Source organism: Nyctibius grandis, chromosome 1 (assembly GCF_013368605.1).
Source record: "Nyctibius grandis isolate bNycGra1 chromosome 1, bNycGra1.pri, whole genome shotgun sequence".
Classification (NCBI taxonomy): domain Eukaryota; kingdom Metazoa; phylum Chordata; class Aves; order Nyctibiiformes; family Nyctibiidae; genus Nyctibius; species Nyctibius grandis.
Window position 1 is genome coordinate 129,286,075 of NC_090658.1, and position 25,982 is coordinate 129,312,056.

Consider the following 25,982-nt stretch of genomic DNA (forward strand, 5'->3'; position numbering starts at 1 on the left):
GCATTTCAGCGCTTCAGACCAGGGGCTGTCTCCCACTCCATGGTCAAACCCAGTTCTCAGTTTTGACCACGTGTTTTTGGTGGTACTTGAAAAACAAAGACAGCATCTCCATCTGTGGTCCAACTACACGAAGGGCCCCACCAATAGGACCACTCTGACCTAGTCCATGCTACTAATATCTCCCGGCTTTCAAAACAGATCAACTAAATGTCTGATCTTTGCTGGGTGCCGAAACAGGCTCAGAAACATCTGGGAGGTGGTTGTAGGTCAGCCAATCCCTCTGCTCCACAGAAAACTCCTGTGTGGAGCATCAAGTCCACAGTATTGCTCTGTTTGGGATTGGGGAGAGGACACAAAGTCAGATGGTGACACAGATTCCTATGTTAGTGATGCAAGAGCTGTCTGAAAGCATCTTCAGCTGACATCACACCTAAGGATGGGCAAGACCCTCTTGTATGTTACGCTATGCTCCAACGTAGGAGAACAAGTCTGGGCTATGTGTGTCTCCAAGGAGCTCAGCACTTTTCCAATTGAATTCAAGATAGGAAGATGGAAAAGGCTTCCCTCTGACTTCACCCAGAGCCCAGTGTCATGCACCCCAGCATAGACCCAGGCATCAAACACCCCCAGCCCATTCCCCCAAATCAAGAGAGTCCCACAGACAGAGAACCAGAGCCATGCTTTCAACTGCAGACAATCCTTCCCCCTCCAAAACTGCCTAATCACTGAGTCAATTAAAGTTTCTGTCATAATTAAACAGGAAAGTGGCAGCAAGACTCTGTGCAAGAGCCTGGAAGCAAGCGGAGAGAAAATGTTCCCGCAGTCCCCCAGGAAGGCCTCCCCGCACCCTCCTGACCTTAATTCAAGCCTTCCCTTGATTTGCTTTCTGTTAACACCTCCAAAATGACACTTTTCTCTCCGAATTTGTGTTTCTCTTAAGGGTGGGGAGTAGGAATAAATAGAGGGGGAAGAAGGAAAATGACTCTCATTAAACTGATCCGTGCTCAGTTCTGATTTCACACGGGTGTGTTTAAACGTGAGTGGAAAGGCTTTGATGTGCTATGGGTTACAGGGGATGAGCATCCCATCCAGGGCGTAAAAGCATTCCATCCTGAGGGTAACTTCCAACACAACTCTTGTGCAGCAGTATGAGTGATGGGGAGAAGAAGGCTCCATGAAAATGTACATACAATTTAGGAAGCAGTCTCCTGAGACACACTAGAAAGATGGTGAGATTGAAAAAAAACAAGAAATTGTTCAAAAAGGGGGGGGAGGGGGAAAGCTACAGTTCAGCCCTTATTTTTTCAATCTGACAGCAGGAGAGGAAAGAGTTAAACCTCAAATCAGGCAGCAAAAAGTTAAAGGAAAAAAACCACACCACAAGCACATGCCCTAAATTTCCCATTGCAGCCCAAGGCCGATCCCATTAAAAAAAAAAAAAGGGGGAAAAAAAAAAAAAGAGAACAAAAAAGAAGCAATTTTGCTTATCCTTTTCTCACACACCTAGCAGCCACTTTTTTTATATTATTTATTTATTTATTTACCTCCCCCTTTCAGATCAAGGCCCTTATTTTCTCATTTAGTCCACCAGAGACTGTCCTCCTGGAATGACCTTTTTTTCTTTCTCTCTCTCCTCCTCTCCTTCTTCCTCCCCCCTCCTCCTCGCTGCCTCCAGGCCATTGCCCTCGTGCCAGTAACTAGATAACACACTCTATCAGAGATTTTTTAAAAAATCATTGCAAAGGCACTAGGGCTGATAGTGGCATCAATCCTAGCCTGACACGGGCTCGGGTCAACCATTTATCTCTTCACATTGCCTGTGGTTACTGTGGAGGCCATCTTGGTTCTCTACATCTTAACAACCTTGCAGATGGTACCTCTCTCTGCTCTGATAGCATCCGCACACCAAGACTGGCTTTGTGCTTTTATTTTTATTAGATTATTATGGACTCCTCCACTTCCTTTCTGTGAGGCTTTCAACTCTCGGTTGGTTTTGTTACGTTCCCCACCCGCTTCTGAAAATAACACTGTGACCAAGCTAGCAGGGTAAGAAATAGGGAACATGGAGATGCAAGGGTGGGCTTGCTGGGCTGTTAAAAGTGCATATTTATGAAAAATACAGACACGATATTTTAGAAGAATATTTTAGAAGAATTTCATCTACTCCTAACTCCTGACATCCCATCCTGTGTAACATGGTCATTTTTGGCTATTTGCACTGCCAAAGCACCCAGGAACCCTACTGAAAGCCCAAGACACCATAATGTCAGGTACTATCAGGTTGCTCCCTAATAAGCTGTAGTCAAAGGAAACTATTCCCCAGCCTCTGTGAGATGTGATCACTATGGCCAAATAAAGGGATTTGGGGGTTTACAGTATCTAAAGGGATACAAAGGAATGAAATAACATATTTTATTATAATTTTCCCTCAAGTTAACAAGAGAGGAGCTATAAACAAACTACATATCAAGCTGGAAGCTGCTCTGTTGCTTCCCCTGTAAACTTTTCTGCACCAAGGTAAGGAAGGTGAGGAGGAAACACTACTCTGAAGCACTCTTTAGCATCCACCTCCACAATGAAGCGTCGCAGGGCAGGCAGCACTGCTTCCCTTGCACCAAGTGGGAGGAAACATAAACGTGACGGCCCCATCTCTACTAGAATATGGTGCCAGGGGTCATTCATGAGCTCCCGCTCAGACCAGGATACATCCATCCTTGCAGGCAATGGTTTTCATCCGTACTCTGCTTAACCAGTCTCAAATTGGTGTAGTGGTTTTACTCATGGATGTTACAGCAAAGGGGAGCACTGGAGAAGGCAGACAGAGGATTGTTTGCCCTTTGTGGCACTGTTTGGTGCTCCAGGAAAGAAAGAACAGTACAGGAGAAGGAGAGCAGGTGGAGGTGGACAGCCAAAGGACACCAAAGGGACAGAGAGTAGGAATGAGAGTATGCCAGGGCTGTACCAATCTCAGAGGGCAAAGGCAAAAAAGCCCCTTCACCCTTAGGCACTGGTGCTTTACTGAAGTTACTGGATATCTTTTAAATATTTTTTTTTTAAGCAGAAGATACTTATAAACATATCTGACCACAAACTGGAAGCCCACACATGTCTACAAGCAGGGACAACCAACTAAGAGCCGTTCACCCTCAAAAATGCACCAAACGTCCACGCAGTGTGAGGATGACACTAAAACAAGAGTGACAGAGCAACACGCATCTACCGCACAGAGAGCAAAAGGCCTGCTGGCCTTGCAAGGAAGAGTCACCTCCCATCACTTGTAACCCTCACAGACGGACAACACGGTCAAGAGATTCGGCATCATGTGCTGTGAAAAATAAAGTAACAACCCTTCATGTCCAGAGTGCTCTGTGCTCCCAGAGAGCCTTCTATGCTCCCCAGAAAGTTGCCTAGGATTACCACCTATATAAAGTACCAAATATCTCCAATGGGGAAAATTTTCTCCTTCCTCACCTCCAAATACTGTGGCACATGGAGAGACAGTAAATGGGGAAAATAAGGGCAAAAAAGAAGGAAACGAGTGATTTTAAGATCTGCAGAGGATTCTAAGATCTGCAGAGGATTCCAAGGGTTTTGGAGAGCTAGTTCTGACTACATTAAGTGGAAACTGAACAGCAAGGGTCTCTTAGGTGACTGTGCATATCTTAAATGCAGCCTTTGTGGTTTTTTTTCTTTTCTTTCTTTTTGCTGAGAAGTGAACAAAGCAGTTATCCCAGTATCAATCACCAAGCTAAGAACTCACAGATCCTCAATATTCTAAGCTACTTCTTAAATCTCAAGACCTTCCCTTAATGCCCTATTTAAAAACAAGGTAAAGGCAGCACAGCATACCCAGGCAGAGCCATAATCCAGAATAGCATTTTTATCTAGCGAGTTATTTTTATTAGCCTTCTATTTCTTAATAGGGACCCCTCGAGGGTTGGTTTGTAGAGAATTCACTAGTATACCAGTTCAGCTTCCCTATGACTGACTTAATATACGTGGCACCTGCCCTCTGACGAACATTATATCACACATCTGGGCCAGAGGAGGGGGGGATTCAGAGCAGGGAAACGCTGCTCAAACAGCATGCTTGCATGATGATTAGGCCTGGTCCAGTGATCCGGAATAATAATCTGAAGGCTCACTAAGCATAATGGGTTCGGAGACATCCGAGCCTGGTCAGACCTCCCCATGAGCATCCTTTACGTGTGTTATCAGTGTGTTTTGCATGTCTCATCAGTGTCACGGTAGCTGACATCTCATTATGCAGCCAAGGTGGAAGTGGACAGGTACTGAGTGAGCATTAGAACTTTTCTTTTCCCTTTTATTATTTAATTCATATCATCCCATTATCCAGTGTATCGTGAAACTGTGAACTAATTAAGTCCTGTGGGATATACAATCAGTGCTGGATTTTTTTTCCCTTTTTTTTTTTTTCCCCCTTTCCTTTCGGTAGGCTAAATTGCATTATATACCGATATAAAAATAATTCTGCAACTCTTCCTTGGATAATAATGAAGTAAGTTACAAACACTAATGATGCCAAATGCAACAGTTGGGCAGAGGCTCGCTGCCTACTTTGCTTGACCTAATTAAGTCATACGGGGGCAAATACTTCAAACACAAAGTGAGGCAAGAGCCTAAATCAGTTTCTAAGTAAGTCCATAAAAGCTGTTCTCTTGGGGATGGTGGGGCACAGACCAGACCCCAGGAAAAGGCCAAGTTGATGAATTCAAATTTCATGAAGTCTGCCATGCAACTCATAGATCTCCAGCCAGCAATTTAAAATTCCCAGAAATTTCAAGGGTCCTCTAGATTCAGAGCTGAGCCCAGCTCATACTGTAACCCTGCAAGCAACATCTCGGAGATCAGATTTGAAAGGACAAAACTTAAGTGATGGATACTGCATCACATGCCAGAAAATACAGCTGTTTTCCCTGGCTGAGGATCCTGCCCAAAAGTTTTTAAAGGCATTCAACCTGGACCATAAATTCAAGTGACTGACTTAAGGGAGCAGCATGTGCAACATGAATAGGACAGTCAGCATTTTCAAAAAATAACCTTCTAATTTTTGATGATAGCTACAGCCCAATTTTCAACAAAATTATGTTGAAATCAGAGGTAAAGAGCTCTCTTCCTTTCAGAATTAAGCTTACCTGTCTCATGCAGATCATCCAAAAATTAAGGTATCTAGAGTTAAGCTCTTAATTTTCATTAAAATAGATCTTTGTATGTATTTATGAAAGAAAAAAAGGAGTTAAAGAAATGGGAGAAAAAAATGCACCTGTGAGGAGTTTGTCTCTAGGTACAATGATCTTCTAGTACTTGGAGTTTCTGTATATGTAAGACAACAAAAGAAGTTCAAAGGATAACCAGCTCATTAACTCACTGAGAAAGCAAGCTTGTGGTGTTTGCTAATCATCACTTCAGATAATTTTGGTGTCCCTGGCTTACACATGCACTTGCAATTCAAACAGACAGTGAGGGAACACCATGGGAATGCATACAATATACTTTGGATGTGACCAGAAAAATGAAGGAATGGGTCTGGCAACATGTTGTTATGCAAAACCCAAGAAGCATGGCTAAGGTCTGATTCCTGGATTAGTTACAATAACCATTTAATGCAGTTTTCAGTAAAGCTAACACACAAATCCAGGGTGAATTCACTGTCTGGATACTGTTCTGCAGAGTCAGGCAAGGGTCAGTCTGTGAGCTATTGGTAACAGGGCTGCTAAAAGCATCATAGAAACACAGACCTGGAAGAGATCACCATCTCACTGGAGTGGAGTTCTCTGCTACCGGGGATATCATGTCACGGGATATCATGTCACCCAGCCTCTTCCATACACCTGCCATGCTCCTTCCTGGGCATCTCTGGAGCCTTCTGCCTTGCATTCTCCCACCAGAAGCTTGAGGCAAAACCTTGCCACATTCACAGTCTATGTTCGCCTCATTTCCAACCTACCAAATCCCAACTAATCGCATTAATCTCTTCCTTATTATTTTAAGAATTATGGTCAGGTCCTATTAGGTGTCTTATAAAGGCTGAAGAAAAAATTACTTCACCCTAAGGCTTGTATCCCTTAAACCCAAGTTCTTAGAACCAACCTTTTAAGAGTTTTATTTTCTGCTCTGAAGCGAGGTTGTTCCCTCTTCTTGCCAGTGCCCCCTCCATGCTCTTGATCACACAAGCCTCTGTCAGCCTTTCTGCAATGCCTCTTTTTACTTCCAATGCCATCCTGGAGCCAATCCTGCTCCATCATCATCTAACCATCTCTGCCCCGACCCTCCCACAAAGCCCAGCTGTGCTAAGACACTACTGAGTTATCAGCCTGCCCGGGCATCGTTCAGCTGGCAGAAGAGTAAGCAGAAAACAAACCACTGAGCAGCGCAGCTATGCTGAGAACAGCTACGGATCAGGCCCGTTTTTTATGAAGTGCTTTGATATCCTTGCATGAGAGTGCAGTAGAAGTGCCAGATGTTATTATAAAGAGATGCAGCCCCATTACTTGTACACAGAGTTGTGCTGCCTGCTAATAGCACCATTATCCTAAGGCACGTGGTGCTATTAATGCGTTTCACTGCTTGGTGCTGAACCTGGGGACCATTATTTCCACTGGAAAGGTAAGGCCAGTTCACATGACATGATTTAAACCTCTACACTGAAGCATGCATATGCTGCACCAGGTCGTAAATCTTAACGGGATGCTGTCAGCTAGAAAGGGACCAAAATTGAAACCATTTATCTGAACTCCCCACCCATCCACCTCAGCTCTCCCAGGCCAGTTTTGGGAAGAAGGATAAAATGATTCCAGATGCCCGCTGGGTTCATTAAGCAGCAGTAAATCCCAGATCTAGAAGTGCTGCTGGTTTCATCCTGCTCTCCCTGAATGAATTCGTTCACTCAGGACACTTAGGACTTCCTTGATTTTCCCCACTCTGAGCAGAAAAACCGTAGCAGGGACAAACCTCACTACTTCTTCCTATTCTTGCTCCCACCTGAGTCAAAAGACAACCTGTCATCATCTCATTACTGGGACTATAGCACCCATAAGCCGTTCAGTTCACAGCCAACAGTAGGCAATAGCTCCTCTGCACTGCAGCCCGGGTGTTAGGGCAGTAGAGATGCCCTTATTGCATTCAGGAAGTAAAATATACATGAAAGGAGTAGTTACTATTTGATCTGATACTCACCTGAGCACTTCCCTTTGCTGGCCTCCTGCAGTTGCCAACCAGCAATATTTTTTTGGCTTGGTTTTGTCCTTAGCCGGGCATGTCTCTGGCAGCATAACTACCAAGGCTGACTAGCAAATGACCCCTAACAGGTAAAAGCCTACATGTGGTATTCCTTCACAGACCAAGTATCGACTTAAAACAACAGAATGAAAGCAAGCAATTGTCTTTCAGGATACTCATCTGCAATAGTAAGGTACATGTAAAGTAGATTTGCAGGGCAAATATCTGGAGACTTTTGGTTTAGTAAAAGCTCTAGAATCTGTTGCTGGAAACACACCAAAATTACTCTGCCAGGACACTGCAGCTGCTTCTGGGGTGGAGTGGTGGAAATTTCATTGCTGATAGCAGAGTTAAAAATCACCGTGGTAGCTTTAATACCAATCCTGAGCAAACAAACTTCAATTATTTCCTAGGTCTCAACCATACTAAGAAAACTGCATCATAATTTGGTTTAAATAAAAACCACATCTCTTCTGATAAGTCAGGTGTGTAATTCTTCCCACTTGCACTGTCCTGCATGTGGTAGGTCTCCACCACTTCTCAGGAGCTGCTCAGTCAGGAAAGGATGGTGACAAAGTGATATTTGATGTTCAGCAAATATCCAGCCCCTCTGAATTCCTTCTCACAGGTGACACAACCCAGTAATTCAGCTCAAGACCCCCAAAAACTCTGCAACACCCCAATGTTTTAGGGTTTGTTTTAGGATGTAAAAGGGTTTGTAAAAGGATGTTTTAGGTTTGCAGTGAACATTTTTAGACACAGAGCCTTGCAATGAGGTGTTCGGAGTAATAGTTTTTTTGTAATGAACACTTTGCAGATGTCTTTCTTCTTGCTATACCCACACATAGCACCAGGAAGGCTGTCTCATTTTACTTCAGATACTGAAAAGGAGCAAACAGCAAATACAACCAGAGCTGCACAAATGCTGGATGTTAAGTCTCTGCCAGACAACTGAAACTCTATGTCATGGTTAAGATTTCTGCTCAAATAACAGAAAATAACACTTTTAGAACAGACTTTGAATTATATAAAAAAGGAGAGTGTTAAAAAAAAGATATACATTGCCCAGAAAATAAGGTAAAGCTCATTTATGTCTCACAAAATACATGATGAACCATAGTTAACCATTAATTCAGCTGCACTGCATTAGAACTGCTATTCAAAGTTGGAAAGCATTTAATATTATATATTGCTGCTGCTCAGCCTAAATTGTTTTTTTTTTGCCTCCTTTAAATGTACACAATATTACAAATTTAATTTTAAGCTGTTTGAATCAGTCTGTAAAAAAGATTTGATTATACCTGAGTGTTCTGGCCCCAGTTTTTCCATATCTCAGTAATCTTGGCGGTAATTGGCTGATTAGCTCCCTCACACTCCATCTCTGCCTCAGTTTCCATGGTAATGTTACAGGAGCTATTATAGATGAGAACTTCATCTCTTTCCACTTTAGGGCTGAAACGAGAAGGGAGGTTAAATGGGGTGTCATCAATCTTAATGAAATGCAATTATTTTTACTCTTATTAATCATTGCAAGCCATTAGCTTGTGGCAACTCCTGGCCACCATTTGTCAAACTTTGCAAATTTCTGTAATTTTGTTTCCATTCTTTTATTGTTTATTTGTTTTCCCCCCCTTTATCTGAACACACTCCGGATGAAAATACATGCAGTAAATATCTCTCAGTGATGCCTTTCTGCTTCCCCAAACTATTACAAATAGTAGCAAATGCCGTTCTAGGACCAAGGCAGGAAGATAAGTGCAGACAACAGCTAGGGAATCAGCAGTGTTAGGATCAAAGATGGACTCCTACACGGAGTAGGGTTTGTTCGTGTCTCCCCCCTCCCCATCTTACTCACACTTAGCAATAGGGAATGAATAACTTGCAACTCCCCTAGGGCAAGTGGAGAAATTGGAAAAACCACACAACTGGCTAACTGGTCCCTAATTCCAACTGTGAAAAAATGAGCTCATTTAGGGGTTCCAATTCCTGCTACCCAGCTGATTGCAATGATGCTTTGTTGCTAGCATTGGAACATTAACTTAGTAAATTAATTAAACTTACTTAACAGCCCAGACTAAGCAGATTCGATATATGTGCCAGTTATACTAACAGACATTTGCTCTAAAGCCTCCCCTTGCATAGGGGGAAGAAATAATAGAAAAGGTGTCAGGGAAGAAACATTTTTTTCCCCCGGTCTTGCTGCTGACAGCTGCTGACTGGGGTAGCACTTTGTTACAGGGAGCTATAGGATCCAGCATCCCTGAAAATGAGGGGGAAACTTCCAATTTTACTTCTACAGGCTTTGGACCAGGATGGGATAATTCAATGTCACTTTTTATTCCTTCCTCAGCCATTGCTCCTTCTTCCTCCTCTCCCCACCCCACCATCAGATACACACCTGCAACTTGTGGGAAGGAGAGCGGAAAGGAGAAGAGTTATAGCAACACCGACATAGCTCATAAATTATACCGCTTTTCTGAATAGCTAAGAAATAACAGGGTTCATAATGTGATTTATTCAACAAAATAGAGAATCAGATAGGTAGGACCAGTATTTTCAGAGGTTTCAGGTTCCTGAAAGCCCCATCTAACAGGATTTTCTAAAGTGTCAAAGCTAGGAGCCTAAGTTCTACCAAAATCGACCCAATTAGAAAGCCAACACTCCGAGCTTTGTCAGGAGGGCGACGATCAGGATAGTTCGATGAACCTGAAGTTTTCAAACCATGCTGGATGTGGCAGCTCACTATACAAAGAAAGAGCTGCTCTGACAGTGCATTTAGGGGATATTTGTTTTGTTGCCCTTTTTCAGGGTTAAAGTGTCAAAGGAAGCAGCCACGTTAGAAACTACAAAAAAAAAAAGTCTTCTACAAGTAGCTGAACCTTTTTAACAGTGAATTTTTATTTCTATATTTAAATGAACCTTTCCCTCTGCTGTATCAATAATCAAAAGCCAGCCGTAGGGAACTACACTCGCTTTTGATAGCAACACTTTGAGAACTGCCCTTGTCCTGTACAATAATTCAATGGACTGGGCTATCTTTCAAGACTGCATAGTACTTTTTTATGCTACAAGAAAAAGCTGCATCTTCTAAGTAACCAACTGTTTTAAAGGCACAAGGGGGTGGTTGTTGACTAGATGCAAGGTACGAGCCCAATTTGCCAGGTGCTGAAGTCAATACAAGGACCTCTGAGTGGTTGTTCATGTATTCTTACAAAAAGTTAACAAGCTTTGCTTGTAGGCAAAGAGCCAATTCCTTCCTGTCCTCTAGCAACTGCATCCCAAATCCTTGATGCTGGAAAACTGTTAACAAATTGTGGTGTTTAAAGGAAATGCCAGAAAAGAAGGGGTGACTTGTTAAAGGGAATTCAGGTATGTGTCTTGGTACCAGTGATGTTAATGGCAAGCCTTGTACCTCTTCAAAGGAATATTCATTTGCCATTATGCGTTCATAAAGTATAGGCTCTAGTATAGACTAGATTAGGAGAAGCCTTATTCTAACCACTGTAAAACTAGTAAGAAAGAACAGGAGAGATTTAATGGGCAGTTAAGCCAGGAATGCTTTCAGTAGTTTTGTCCCCATCCTCGAACGAATGTCTTAACTCTTGAATGTTTGCTCAGAACTCAAATTCATATATTTTTATTATTGTTATTATTAGTTATTAATAATTACAGCAATCAACGTGTATTATTTCAGGAATTCCCAAACCAGTTCTTTTCTAGTTTGAACATTTTATTTTTCTAACACTTTGCTACAAATTCCATTAATATGTTGAAATTAAACATTTTTTCTGAACTGAAATTTGAAAAAAATATTTTCAAAAGCTCTGAAATAGGTAATTTGGATTACATTAAACTCTCTCTTCCTCTACATCTCCCCAGATTTTTCAGATCAGGAAACTCATCTGAAATCAAATAATTTTCTTTGCCCCTGCTCCCCTTCAACAAGACCCAGTTTAGAAATAGATTCACCAGAAAAAATATCAGTACTCTGCAAAATTCCTCAGCAACCCAAGTTTTAATTTCTAACTACTAGGCAAGCATGAGCAGAACAGAGGGAAAAGTTAATGACAATAACAAAGAGGTTGAAGAAGTTGGAAGAATGGGAAAATAGTAGGCAAGAAAAAGTTGATGGATTTGATTCAGAAATATCTCCCTGATAGGATTCCCTGAAGGAATAATAAATCCTGTCTCTGTGATATTCACGATTAAATTGGACAAAAACAGGGTGAAAAACAATAAGGAAACAGTCAGGAAATGGACTGCTTGACTTTTCCCTCCACAGTAGCAGCCCAAAACAAAAAAAAAAAAAAAGAAAAGGAGCAAGAAGAAAAACAACCATAGGACTAGACTCATTGCAGATGCATTTTTATTAGTAAAGATCTGAGCACAGTTTTGATACCCAGGCAATAGGAAGCAAAAAAAAAACAGGGAGACAGATGTTGGGTTGCCCTGTTGCTCTCAAGTTTGTAGGTTACCTGGCTTGGGGTTACACTGATGTGAGCAAAAGGAAAGCAAAGCTCAGAGAGACAAGGCAAGGCTCCTGGAGTTTATTATTTTGAAACAAATCATTCTAGGAGCAATAGAACTGATGAAATTAGTTTAATTTCAGGATTTTTCCCCCCTCTAAGTCTCCCTACTCTTGTCTCCCCCAACAAAACTGTCCTCCACTTCTCTTAGGGTGTTATAGGACATTACCAATGCACAATGTGACTTTGGACACGTCAGTTGGCCAGCTGTACGTATCTGCTGTCTGGCCTGCAGTTTGCTGGCAAACAACAGACTAGGGCAGAATTCTGCCCTCCTCTCCCTCAACAGGAAAATAATTTCTTTCTGCCTAACACAGATTTTCTCAAAACTGACAAGAATTTCATAGTTCTTAAGACATCCATCCCATATGAAACCCAGGTCAGATTAAGCAGAGCTCAAAATCTAGTGGAGAGGAAATGACAGACTGACAGGCAGATACTGTAACTGTGCAAACCTTTTTTTTTATTATTTTTTAAAATCTTTTTAAATTTTTTTAAAAGAACAAGTTAAAAAAAATGTGCAACTCATGTCTTGCTGTCTTTGTTCAGTAAATGCCAGTTGGTTTTCTTCCCTCAACACAGGGCATCCTGAACTCCCTCTGGTGAGTCACAACACCAGCTGTGACATAAGGACCAGATAAGGATGAGGACCAAATCTCTGCAACTCCATTAAAATACGTGGACTGTGGAATCATGCACCAACCAGGAATGGGTTCACCGTGTACAGCAAGTTGTGGGTGATATATTGCAGTGATATTCTAATTCTCTACTTGTTTAGTGTCTTTTGGAAAGTTTTGTTCATCTGTTTATTCCTTAATTACAGGCCTCCCTCTTACTCCTAGAAGTAAATGCTCTGCAGGTATATATCCCCACAGCTCCATTAAAGGCAATGGTACCAATTTATACTCCTGGGCCACTTGACCTTGGATTTGCAGAGCCTGGGCCTTCAGTAAGTGCCTGAGCACCCTTGCTGAGTAAATATTGCACAGCCTGCTGAATTTTCTCTGCGACTTTTTACTCATGAAGCTGCTTGGAGAGAGGAAGGGGAAAAAAAAAGAAGAAGAAAAAAAAACTTCTGCTTTTCATAATGCCTAATCTTTTTCCCCATTGGCATCCACCAGATGTTGCTTTGGATCAGAAGATAAATATTAAAACCCAAGAAGGAACAAAGCAGGCTGTTTACGAGATGGATTTTCTGATGTCTCTCAAACACTTTAAAAAGATGGGAGGGAAGGAGGGGGGGACTAGTGATGCTTTGATAGACACAAGGAACTAATTTCACAACCCAGCGGAGCTCTCTAGCGGTCTCAAGGCTAAATTACTCTGTTGGCATCAACCTAAGAACTAGAAATTTGCTCCTTCAGTCCACCATTTGGCAGGGGCCAATTCTGCAAAAGGTGGAATAACTTCTGGGGCATGTTGCTCATGGATGGGCCCACTCAGCTGTTGGAGAGAAGCAGCACTAACCTAGCAAAGAGTCCAGCGAAATGCCTCTGGGGTGGGTTGATGTCCCTCCTGTGCCACTGAGGCGGGCTGTCCTCACAGACATACAGGTAAGACACAGATCCTCCCTGGTGGTAGGAATCCACGGTGACTTGGACATCACATTCAATGAAGGTGGCTCTGTCTTCTTGGCAGTCAACAGAAGAATGTGTCAGGCCACAGAGAATGGCCAAAGACGCTGCAAAGACAAGAGAGGGGGGAAAAAATAACCCAAATCAGCCTACTCATCACTAACATTAAGCAGATTTTTAGCACTGACAGTTGTCACTGTGGATTCCTGATGTGCATGTCCCAATCTCCTTTTTGGTACATCCTTTATGAGGGTGAATAGGTCTCTATGAAACTCCTTCAGCCCTTTTTGCTTTGCGAGAGCAAGCGTACAACTTCCTTTGTGCATTGAGCATCAGGATGGTCCTTAGGATGAAATTGCTCTATCCAGGAGGGATCTATAAGTGACATTATATAAGTGACATAAGTGATTAAATAAGAGCATGGACATTTCTTCTGGGGAAGATGGACCATGGTTTACAGATCAGGAGTAAGGCACAAATCTTTTACCAGGGAGATATGACAATTTAAGGTCTATTACAGCTTTGAAATACAGTGAAAGCATTGCCACAGCCTGGGGGGCTTCTAGAGAACTTGTGTTAACTAGGATCTCCCAGTTCACCTTGCTTTGCACCTGAGTATGGCTGGAGATTTTCTCTGAGTTTGACTCCATGAATGTGGTAGAAGTGTAATGGGACCAGTTGCTTTGCTTTGAGGTGTATTTAAGAAACAAGTGGTGTGAACAGAAATCAGGTTTTCTTATTTTAAACCAAGACAAATATTAAAACGTTTGGTTTTAATATTTTTTTTAAAAATTAATCCTTTAAGCATTAAACCATGCTAGAGATCAAAACCCTGAATATGTAAAGACTTTTGGAGAATTTTCATTAATCCTGAACTAATAAAACATTTGTAATGAACTCCTGAAAAGGTCTGTGGACAGTATTACACTCTGCACTGTAGTATCCAAGAGTGTTTCTCAAGTATCAGAAGTGCAATCAATGGGATTTATCAAGAAAGGATTTTTTTTGTTTGTTTGGGTTTTTTTAAATTCCAGTTTGTTCAAAAGGTATCTTGTCTGCTGGGAAAGTGTCATTGTCAATTAACGTCTTGACTCCTAATCAATTCTGAAAATGGTTTTGAAATTATAAAACTATGAAAAAGGTATATTTCTGATGTTAAAAGATTCAGCGCTTTTTGCTAAAAATTATTATTTCATATGGAGTATTTTTGAAAGTTTATAGCTGTTTAATGTTAAAGTATTTTTTGAAATATTAAAACCTAGCATTTCATCTGTTCTGAACTTCAGAGAGAGAGCTCACAATTTTTCTTCTCTGGATTTAAAATAAGAAAAAAGTTACCCACATCTTCACACATTTTGCAATATGCTTAATCTCTTTCCTTCCTCATATCCAGTGACAATTCTCTTGCTCGGCACCCATTCAAACACAGCCAAATACAATCCCTGCCTCAAAGACCTACATATAAATATGAGAGAGACAAGTAATAGACAGAGAAGCCTAAAGGAATGATGGCACCATGCCTATATTTTGCTTTTCTTGTCCAGAAATTATGTCTAGAGCCACTTGAGGTGTTCTATAGTTCCCACAGAATCTTTGTGTCTTCCTGGAGGCCAGGCTGCCATTCCAAGGGCATTTTAAGTGACACTCGATATCTGTGTTTTGGCGAATCAGTACCATCCAAGAAGGCTAAAAGCTACCAAGAACTTGCCTTTTCAACAACCTGCAGCAGAACCAATTGATTACAGGAATTTCTCCAAAAGAGATGGCGTGTATGCTTTTTTTTCCAGCCAGTGGGAGGCTGAGAACTTCTCAAAACCAGCAAAGATGAAGGACATCCAAGCAGTGATGGCACTGCCCCTTTCCTTCCTCCACAAACCCACAACTTTCCTGTGGACAGAAGAGTTTGTTCTGCTTTTGTAATAGGGTGTAACAGCTCCTTCTGCTTTTCTTCTATTCTACTAGTGACAAGAAAGATGTCTGTGATAAGCTGACTGTGATAAGCTCAGGTGTGGTAATGGAGGACACACAGCTACCTTAGATGAATAATTAAATAGAGCAATATTAGCACACAGAATCGAACAGAATAGAATATTTTCAGTCAGAAAGGACCTACCACAATCATCTAGTCCAACTGCCTGACCACTCCAGGGCTGACCAAAAGTTAAAGCATATTATTAAGGGCATCGTCCAAATGCCTCTTAAAAACTCATAGGCATGGGGCATCAACCACTTCTCTAGGAAGCCTGTTCCAGTGTTTGATCACCTTCTGAAGGTGGGTGGTCAAAGGCAGATTGAATTCACATTCCACAGTTTAAGAAAATACAACAAATTGCTGAGCTAATCAAAAGAGCCTTCGGTTTTCTTTTGTGGTCTTGAAAAGAACATGGCAGAGTTTTCCTAGATGGAAAAGCAGCCAAACCCTATTTTATCTTGAATGTTAAAAATGACCCACAGAATCTCAGGACATGAATATTTCCCTCGATACCTTGCTGCTGTTAAAGAACTTGTCTGGCTAATGCAGGTCACCAGAAGATATTTCCTGCACAGCCCTTAGAGCTCAGCAGAAGAACAGCCTGTCACTCTTTGGATACCCCCGAAATGTTATGTGGAAATCAGGCATTTCTGACGTGCTCCAGTGCCTTCATCTCAATGTTATCATGCCTGTAGGAACACAAGGACTTGCACCCTGCCAACTGCTGAAAGCATTTTTAACTCAAACCAGGCAAACGAAGGCATTCATTCATAAAATCTAAGCTAAACATGGTTACAAAGGGTTATAAAGAGATTGGTGGAAGTAAAATCCAAGAAAACCCTGCTTAATCTATACATCCCAGAATCAAACCTGGGACCACTTTCTCCCTCTCAGGTGGAAGGAAGGAGGCATCTCATCTCCACACCCTACAGCTCCCATCTATTTGATGGAGATACCACTCTTCAAGGAGATGTTCAATTCTCATTCCTTCTTTGGGGATCTCTGAGGTCCTCCTATTCCCCTGCTCCCAGAGGATTTAATACTTTTCTCAGTTAGGAGGAAGTCTTGGCCATTCATCCCCTTTCCTCTGATCATTAAATGCAAATATCTCTGGGTATTATTGGTGTCATTACCTCCTGCCAGAACAATAACAAAAAATACCAACTAAAGATTGTGACACACTTAGTATGTCCTAAAAGGATAGTCTGTCCATTCTGGGACACAATTCTTCTCCCAAACCAGGACAACCTGCTAATCACATGTAATAAAATCCCATCACTGAGATGAATGCATTCATCCCGTTACTGCTTCTCTTTTGAGATCAGACACAATGGCAGCCAAATCTCTGCGTGTTGGTCATGGGTTAGGGACCGACTGCCCCCAACCCTGTCTTTGAGGAATACTCTGGCTTAAGCCAGGCTCCTGGGATGCTCAGCACAAGGGCTTTGTTCTGGGTCACTGTTTAATAACAACTGCCAGACATGTGATGAGGATAAAACCTACAGGAGTTCCAAGGACAGTCGCATATTGATTGAACAACTGCCTGAGGAGTCCCAGTGCCAAACCACACATCCCCAGTTATCCACCACTCACAAAATGCACCGCAGAGCATAACATTAACATGTGCTTAGGAAGGAAAACAAAAGTTAAAAAAAATAAATAAAAAGGAAAGAGAGAGGAAAAAAAGAGACTTGTTAAGGTCATCAAGTCCAACCTCTGCCTATGAAGAATTGCTCCCTAGGAGACATTCATTTCACACAGTCGAGTTTCAGAAGTCCCAAGAGGTGACTTTGCAACCATCTATTCCACTGCCTGATAGATCTCACTGTCAGAACGTTCCTGCCATGTAATCAATATGCATTTTTTTTCCTCTTTCTTAATTTCATTTCTGGATTTGAAAGACAGAAAGGACCATTTGGATCCCTTGGTTTGATCTCTGCAATAAACATCAGAGCCCCTCGCTTCTACTTGGGTTTCAATTGCCACATGTCCTCTTCATATCTTCTGCATTTATCCATACAAAGCACCCCATTTCCCTGGCTACAGTCCCCCTTGGTCCTAGCTCAGGGCACTTCCTTGGTATAGCTGTGACCAAAATTCATTCCCCTCTCTCCTCTTGCCCCATATGAAGAGCTCCACCAAGCCATATCTCTCTTCCTTTTAAACCAGCCTCGTTTCATTTCTAGCCTTTAATCTAAATCCTCTTCCCTAGACATCCACTTTTACCAATGTAATCCGGCTAGCGGTAGGTCCAGGACTTGATAACAAAGATCCCAAGAGCTGTTACAACAAAGCCCTAAAGCCAGACCTGTTATTCCAAGCACGCTGATGCAACCAGGCAAATCAGACTCAGCTTTTTCCCTGGCGGGTCTTCTTATTAGTTCGCCTCCTTTTAAAGGTACCTTCTTTACCCTCACTCCAATGTCAAACATACAATCTTGCGTACTGGCTTACTGCAAAATTTATACATGGTGCCTACCCTAGTATTACCTAATAGTAATATTCAGTTATTTTCTCACCTGCCTCAAGCTTCCTGCCAGTCTTCCCATCTTTCACAGTAGCATAATTCAATCCCACAGACATTAACCATGTGTTCTGTAAATTTAACCTGAGCTGAGCAGAATCCACAGCTGTATTTGCATTCATCAGCAGTGCTGCGACACAAGTTACAAAGCCAGAACAACAGAAGGGGAGAGCAATCGGGATCAAGCCAGTTATCTCTTTACCAGACCTTTAAAGACTTGTGGGTTGGTTTGGTTTTTTTTTTGTTTTGGTTTTGTTTTTCCTTGAAGGGAGTGTGGTTTCGTTAATTTTGTTAAGATTTAAGGGCGAAACTCAAATTTTAGCTCTGTTCTGATTTGATTTTTCTGCAGCTTGCAAAAGACAACAGTTTTTATAAAAGAGTCTAGGCTTGTTTTGCTATTCCTTGTGCTCTGGACTGAGCATATTTCACTACATAGTCTGCCCAGCTCTTACCATTGATCAAACCGAAACTTTGCTGCAACCCCGCTCAACACCCATTCCTAAGGAAGACGCCATAGGGCAGGCTTAGGAATGGATCCTGCTGAGACGGGCAGTTCCTCATGTCTTACAAAACTGCCTGTCAAATGGGAATCTGACATCTGAATTCCTATCTGCAGAGCCTTGCCCTGCAGATTTGATCACATGAGTAAGCTAGATGGACCGGCTGGGGATTCCCACGTGAACATCTCTAATCTTAAGAAGGCCAGACACAGCATGACCCAGTGCTGAAACCCCAGGTGGTGAGCTGACACCTGACATCCCGCAATGCCAGAGGGGAGGTGTTTCTGCTTCACAGCGTGCTGTAACAGAAGAAATGCAGCTTGAACTCTTCACTTCTCATCACCCGGTCCACGAGCAACGCCGGGAAATGTCAGACAAGCATCCAACCTGGCTGCACCAGCCTCTGCACCGACAGGGCCCTGGGGCACCGCAGACCTATCGCTCCCATCTCCTTCACAGCTCGTGGCCCTGCATCCCCGCAGTCACTTCACCACTTCTCCCACGTGAAAGAAAGGTCTGAGCACTGGATGCGTGAGTGCCAAGTACCAAACTTCCCTGGGGAAACAGCAGCACGTAAACCACGAGGTGAGACTGGACTAACTGCACTTACTAAGTCCACTCGTGCCCTAAATGGTGGGGGTGCGCAATCTCCTAAATGTTAGTGGAAAGCCATCTGGAAAGCATCTTGCTCTATATACAGATTCACCAATGCCACATGGAGATGTGTACAGACTGAATACAACTGTCTCAGGGCATACAAATAGCCTGGCAAACACTTACAGATTTAAGCAGCCTGTGAAGTTTGTTGGTTTTTTTTTTAAATGAAAAAAAATAACATTTTCCATTGACAGAGAAATATTTTTGTAACTCGACTGCAAGGCTGCACTCTGCAAAATCCACGGCAAGGGAGAGAGGGATTGTCTTGCAACTGGCCTCAAAGCAATAGTGCCTGTGTCCCTTTGGTTAGTGAGGCAACATATCCTTTGCATCTCCTCTCCAGAAACGCAACCAGCGAGCGCGCAGCAATCAGCATTCACTTGCTGACACCTACTGTCAGTAACGAGCATCGTGGTCCTGCCTGTAAAATGGTTTTCCCCAAGCTCCCTCTGCCGCCTACCACTCAGTGAATTTTGAACACAGTTATTAATGTTTTCACAGTTTGGATCAATTTCATTACATTTTGTTCTGCTATTCTTCCTGCAATAACCAGACTTCCCTGGTTTGTGCTCTGATTTTTTTCTTTCAGCGCTCCAGCCCATGTCTTTTTTCTTGTTTAAAAACCAATAATGAGCAGTATTGTTTTCCCTCCCTGGCAGTGTTCAAGGCCAGGTTGGATGGGTCTTCAAGCAACCTGGTCTAGTGGAAGGTGTCCCTACCCGTGGCAGGGGGGTTGGAACTAGATGATCTTTAAGGTCCCTTCCAACCCAAACCAGTCTGTGATTCTATGATTTGTGGATTGTTCCCGGCAAGGAATAGCCACCACAAGGAACTGCTGATGTTGTGCAAATCTCATACACACCCACAAAGCATGTGTAGCCACAGGCACACAGTGGATCTAGTCCAAAGCCCATGGCCACTGACACAAAAACTCCCCCTGACAGTAATTTTCTTTGGACTGAGCTCAAAAAACAGAAGTCATTGCTATGTTGGCTCCTCTCCTTTCTCCAGGGCTGCTGCTGCTCTCTGTTCCCCTGGGATGAGTTACACTGGGACCCCCCCACTTATGGGTCAAGATAGGTTTTTCGGGGATATTTTTAACACAGTGCCAGGTTTTGTGTCTTAGCTGACCATGTAAGCGTGGGGCAAGGCAGCTCATGTCAGTCATCGTCATGTTGCCCAACAGTCCACAGGTGGTGCCACAGACTGTGACCAAAGTCTTCCCTGGGGAAAACCCAGTTCCACGCAGGTGAACTGCTCCTCCATTCAAGCCGCCTTGGAAAAGAACAGAAAATGGGCTTTAAAACAGAGTCCAACAGTCAGATGTCAGGAAGAGTACTTTTTTGAATTAATAATTTTTGCTTTCATGCCAAAAAAAAACAGTCACTGCAGTCCCTCACACTGCACCCCATGGAGGAGCTGCTACAAGCCTTCATGACTTACCCCAGTTGTGATGCACAGCTGTCACCATCAGCTGAGAGATGAATGTCAGGTTGGAGGAAGCCCAGCCCCTGGGGACATCCAGACCCAGCACACGGTACTCGCCAACAGGAAGCAGAGGAGCTGAGCACTGCAAAGTAGAGTGAGTGATGGTGACACCACTACAAGCAAAGTCTCCAACAAATACGTAGATGATGTCCGTCTCTGTGATCCGTGATACTGTCATCGTTAAAAGGAGACCAGTTGCAGCAAGTGAAAGGAAAGTTGGGGTAAACTCCTCGTTGTAACTTATTCTTCCAAGGTAATAGGAGATACCATCTACCTTTAGACTCAAAGCCCTAGTCCCATTACCTGGAGGCACCGTGCACTGGATAGCTACACAGGTGACATTGAGAACGAGGCAAGGGTGATAATCAATGAGAACAGAAGTTGTTCTCTTTCCTTTCAGTGCCGAGCCTGCTAAGGTGAGCAGGCCTCCACCGTTGGTACTGAAGTTCTGTGGGTAGAAGTGGTACACCTGAGGCAGGATGGTGAGAACACTGGACGCCTTTCCGAAGCAAGCTTGCCCACTTTTTCTGTTGGATATGGAAATGTTGTGCTCCCCTGGGGCAATGCAGTCTGTCTGGCACTCGATGCTGGTCTCATTCCAGAAAGTTACCTTGCAGACAGCCTGGTTATTTATGTGTACCATGGGGCTATCACTTGGCCATGCCAACCTCTGTCCTTTGATCATCACATAGGTGAATGTCCCATTGGTCTCCCAGGTCACCCAATCTACAAGGGGAGTCCACTGCTCATGAAGGTGGAGTGTACAGTCTCCAAGGCAGATACTGTTGATCCCATTGACAGTCACTGTGACATTAAGCGCCCAAGAAGCCTCAACCAACCATTGATAATGCAAAGGATGAGCCCCTGGAAGGACAATGCAACTAATGGCACCGTTATCAGAGTTCTGGATCTCACAGGAATAATTACTCTCCAGGCTGACCTGTACCAAATTCCTTCTGGATTTTAAAGCAATACCAGATATAGTGAGTAAGATCCCACCACAGATTGATCCTCGTGATGGGAATATTGAGATTATCCGTGGAGTTATTGTAAGGGCCTGCAGCCTTGCTGTCACACGAGCATATCCTAGCTGCCTCTGGATAACCTGGATGGGGAAAGTCCCAGGTTCCAGACTGTTCAGTGGCAAAGAGCACTGATAAAACATTGCAGACTTGTTGCCACGTTGAAACTCAAGTTCACATTCACTGTGTCCAAGCTTAGCCACAGATTCAGTGATGTTTATCCCGTAGATGCTCAAGAGCAGGCTCCTATCTGTGATTTCCATTTCAACATCAGTAACCAGAGGAGTCAAAGCTCTTTTGTAATTGAAGGTGGTAGTCCTTCTTGCAAAGAGAGCATGTTGAAGTGACCTGTTGCTTATAACTACATTTACTCTGACAGAGATATCTTGTGAATCTTCGTTAGACAAATTAGCAGCTGGTGGGGTCAGGCACCAAACTGCCTCTTCTGCCAAGTGAGTAACCGTACAGGTTTGCCTGTTCATTGAAACAGAAACCAGGGCAGGATTTTGGCTAAAGCCCACTCCAGAGATTGTGAGCAGTGTTCCACCTAGGAGTAAAACAAAATAAGGAAGAAGGACATTATATGCAGGAAAGGAATTAATGACTGTGAACAAACACAAACCGTGATAAAGCTGATAAGCATAGCAGACAGGCTGAATGGAAGAAGAAAGTAATTCCTTTTTTTGGAACAAGACAGCTAGAGATGGTAGCGGTCATGTATCAGGATCAACCTATGTGGACAAGAGGCTAAGGTATCACATAGCCAGGGACCTTTGTGGCAGTAAAGGACAGTAGAAAGCCACCACAGGACTGGAGGAAGCTGCTGTGAGAGGACCCCTGAGAGTAAACAGAGACTGAACTCTTCAGGGAATGGGATTGTCTGTACAGGCAGGTGGGAAGATGATAGAGATGGTTTGGTCCTGCTGCATACAGGGAAGCAGAATGTGGTATGATTACTTTCAAACAAAAAGTCACAACCACAGACCTTCCTTCAGTCTTCAGTTCTGCCTGGCCACTCAGGCAGAGTGCCAGATTTGCCACACACTGATGGTCACTTGCTCTTGAGGAGTTCACTGACCAGAAAAGCTGATACATTTATGAATGCTTCCAGCTTCAAGCCCTTCCCTACTTATATGCTTCCAGTCTGCACCATTTAAGACAGGTAGAACAGGAAGAGGAAGAGAAGAGCAGTTCCCCCTCTGTTGTTAAAGGCAACTCTGACCAGGGCTTCCCATGCATGGGCTGGAGGAAGGCAGGCTGTCTGCTTTCCCCTGTGACAGCCTGCATGTTTTTATTCCCTGGGCATCTACTTATGACCACAGAAGAAGACAGCAAATGCTTAAAGAGACTCTTGGTGTGAACCAAGAGAGACGTTCATATGGAAAAGCAATTCAGGAAGAGTTAGACACAAAGTTATGACCTCCAGCTGGAGATGTCCATGTGCCTAGTGTTGGAAGCTGGAAGACTACTGTTGAGAAGTATCATCACACACTGCTCCACTCATATAATCTTCCTAAGTCCTCTTATTTTGGGGTCACTTTGGGAGACAGGCTATCTTTGGTCTGATCCACACAGTTTTTCTAGGACACAGCACTGGAGTCTCCCTCTCCAACTTGACAGGAGCAGCAGCCTTGGGAGGCTCTGCTACCATCCTGGCCACCGAGAGTAGGTGTTAATTATCTATCATAAGCATAAATCCTAATGTCTGGATCTACATAACAGCAGTATCTGCACTGCCTCCCAGGGTGCTGAGAATAAGGGTAGCACTGAACAAGGAGCAGTCTGGCTTTTAGGAAGTGATAATAATAAAAATGCAAACCCTCCAGCATTCCCAGCCTCATCCCAGGCTTCCAAGCCCAGAGCCCAGCTGAAGCCTCTCTCCATCTTCCTTTAGTTTGCAGTACTGGTACACCCAGTGCCCTGCCTTACTTCAACCTCTTTATCCATTAAGCCCGTGCCCTTCCTTTTGCGATAATCTGCCTGAAAATTAAAGTTGTTTTATAACGGAGTTCCTTTTGAGTGAGCTCAAATCCTTAACCCAGATGGCCACACAAGTGTTAGAGGCGACAAAAGACTAGAGATAAGGGGGGAAAGGACTGGTGCTTTTTGCAGCGATGAGATTCTGAGTCAGCTTAAGCCATTCATAAAACTACGGCCAAAGTGTTAGTCAGCTCTTATTTAAATTTCAATTTACCCTTAAATATGAAAAGAAAGGTGCAATATTTTTTTGTTTTTTTCAGTATATCTTAATCTCCAAAACTGATAGCCTTTGCTATCCTGGCTCTGTTCACGCTCTCATCTTCCAAGGCTTGGACACTTCACAAACTATTGAACTAATCACGTACCACAAAGCCTCTGGGTTTTTATACCTTTAAGTGTGCTGTGAGCCTGGGAGAGCAATCTGTGGAGGACCTGAGGTTGCAACACAAGAATTTCTCTGTCTTCTATAAAAGCATTTCTAAGGGCTCATGTAAAATTCACTACAGGGATTCAACTGTCCCCCACCCTCAGCCAAATGATAAAATAAATCAACCACCTCCCATCTGCTTTTTAAGATTTAAAGTAAAACTTTTCTTTTTAATTCAGTGATGTTCTGCTCTGAAACAAATTATTTCCAATGTTTAAAAGCTTGGAATGGGGTTAATAAATATTTCGTTTTTTATTAAAATTAACACTGAAAAAGGTTGGGTTTTTTTTGTCTTTTCAACTTAACAAAAATGAACATCCCTTTGGGATCACCTGAAATTATTATTTGCTTCAAACCACAATCGTACCCTGCTTTCCACCTAACTTTCACGTAGAAAACCTTGAAAGATGGAGGCGTAATGACTGAAAGAAACAGCACAGATGAGCCAGGTGTGGGCGTGCTTTGTTTTTCCTATGGGAACATGCAAAGATACATGAGCAAACACTTGGGGAAATCAAATTCAAAGCACAGGGAGCCCTGAGCCAGCCAACCAGACTGAAGGATGCTCACTACAATCCCACATTTCCAGACTGCTGCTATCTGCCAGTTGATGTCTGCATAATAAAGGGTCACAGTTTTAAAACACCCTCATTTAAACGGATGTGAAATGGGATGCCCTTTCCATTCCTGCAGGAAAACTGTGCCCTTGATCCCTTTAACCTCCATAAGTGGCAGCAGATGTACCGACGCTGTTTACCCAGAAAGGAGCCACAACACGGCTCTATGCTGAAGATCTCTGAGAGGTACTGGATTAACGGCTCAACCCTGCAAAACACAAGCAACACAGAAAGGGGGTTTGGGTTTTTTTTATATTTTTCTCTCCTGCTGCAGTGCTATTCTTTCTTACAACTTCTTCTGTGTTGGAAGACCAAACATCCACCTGGCATAACCTCTTTGTTCAATGCCACTGTGACAAGACCACCCAACACCCCAAAATTTCCCACGTGATTTGAGCTGCACCTATTATGAGAACAGTCTTATCAAGTGGCAGCCTGCGGACCAAATGTAGTTCATGAGGTGCAACTGAATTGCCCACCAAAAGAAGCAAGAATGAGGGTTATTTTGCTAAACAGATCCCACTGTAGCTATGCCCACAGACAGGAGATGCAAGTGCATTGAAGAGACATGCCAGCTGCCGTCCTCCCTTACATCCTCCCACCAGACAGTGGAGGTAACTGCAGCAAGAGGGAACCCAGACATAAGCTCCAGAAGCCTACTCAGATAAGAGTGTAGCTCTGCTTCTGTCCCACCTACATCTATGTTTCTTCCTCATCACCATCTTTTGAAAAACACCCCCTGCCCTAAAAAGATGCATTAGAGAAGAAGACCTTCCCAAGACTGCAATCCAGCCCACTACAGATCAGAGTTGACTCCTGGGGTGACCCATCTCCCTCTGCTCTCTGTCCCTGGAGACAAAGTGATGGTGCTGCTAACAGAATCTAGTATCAGATGGGATGAATCCCTGTGTGTCATCCCACTGACCACAGGCTTTCTCCTTCTGAAGTTCATCAATGCAACAAGCAGCTTAGGGTGGTTTGTGAGCAATAAAAGCAGCTCCCTTCTCCCAGGTACCATTGTTTCTGGATCATTCCTAGCAGCTACCACAGATGAGAGCTCCGTGGCTGAGCAGCAAAACTGTATTGGGTGTGAATGCATTGTTGCATCCCACTTTCGGCTCAGTTTTCCTCCACACTTTAATTCATTTATACTACATTTATCGAGGCATGAACTTGAAGTGTCACTTTAGAAGATGGAAATAACATCATTTAAAAATTCTCCAAACAAAGCATTTTTTTATTTTTCAAACTAGCTTTTGTTTTTCTCATGAAAAGTGTTTCTTTTCTTCTGCTGTTTTCCTACAGCAGGATTTATCTGCATTTGACCTGAATCTGTGAATACCTTTGATTGCCTGAATATGCATTTTTCATCAAATCAACTGTTTTTTCTAAAAATGTTTCTCTCCTGCCTCCTACGGATCCAAGGGGAGTTAATTGACTAGCATTAGCAGTTTGC

General features: G+C 43.0%; 1 protein-coding gene across 1 annotated transcript in view; it reads right to left on the reverse strand.

The window, feature by feature from the left end:
• The window catches only part of PKHD1 (PKHD1 ciliary IPT domain containing fibrocystin/polyductin), a 266,175-nt gene that overhangs the window by 195,263 nt on the left and 44,930 nt on the right, over positions 1–25,982 (reverse strand). The window contains exons 30-34 of the mRNA XM_068405752.1: positions 24,667–24,734; positions 20,436–22,049; positions 20,124–20,267; positions 13,233–13,446; positions 8,541–8,691 (exon numbers count right to left, since the gene is read on the reverse strand). Coding sequence (XP_068261853.1) covers positions 8,541–8,691; positions 13,233–13,446; positions 20,124–20,267; positions 20,436–22,049; positions 24,667–24,734 — 2,191 coding nt within the window. The remainder of the gene's footprint in view (positions 1–8,540; positions 8,692–13,232; positions 13,447–20,123; positions 20,268–20,435; positions 22,050–24,666; positions 24,735–25,982) is intronic.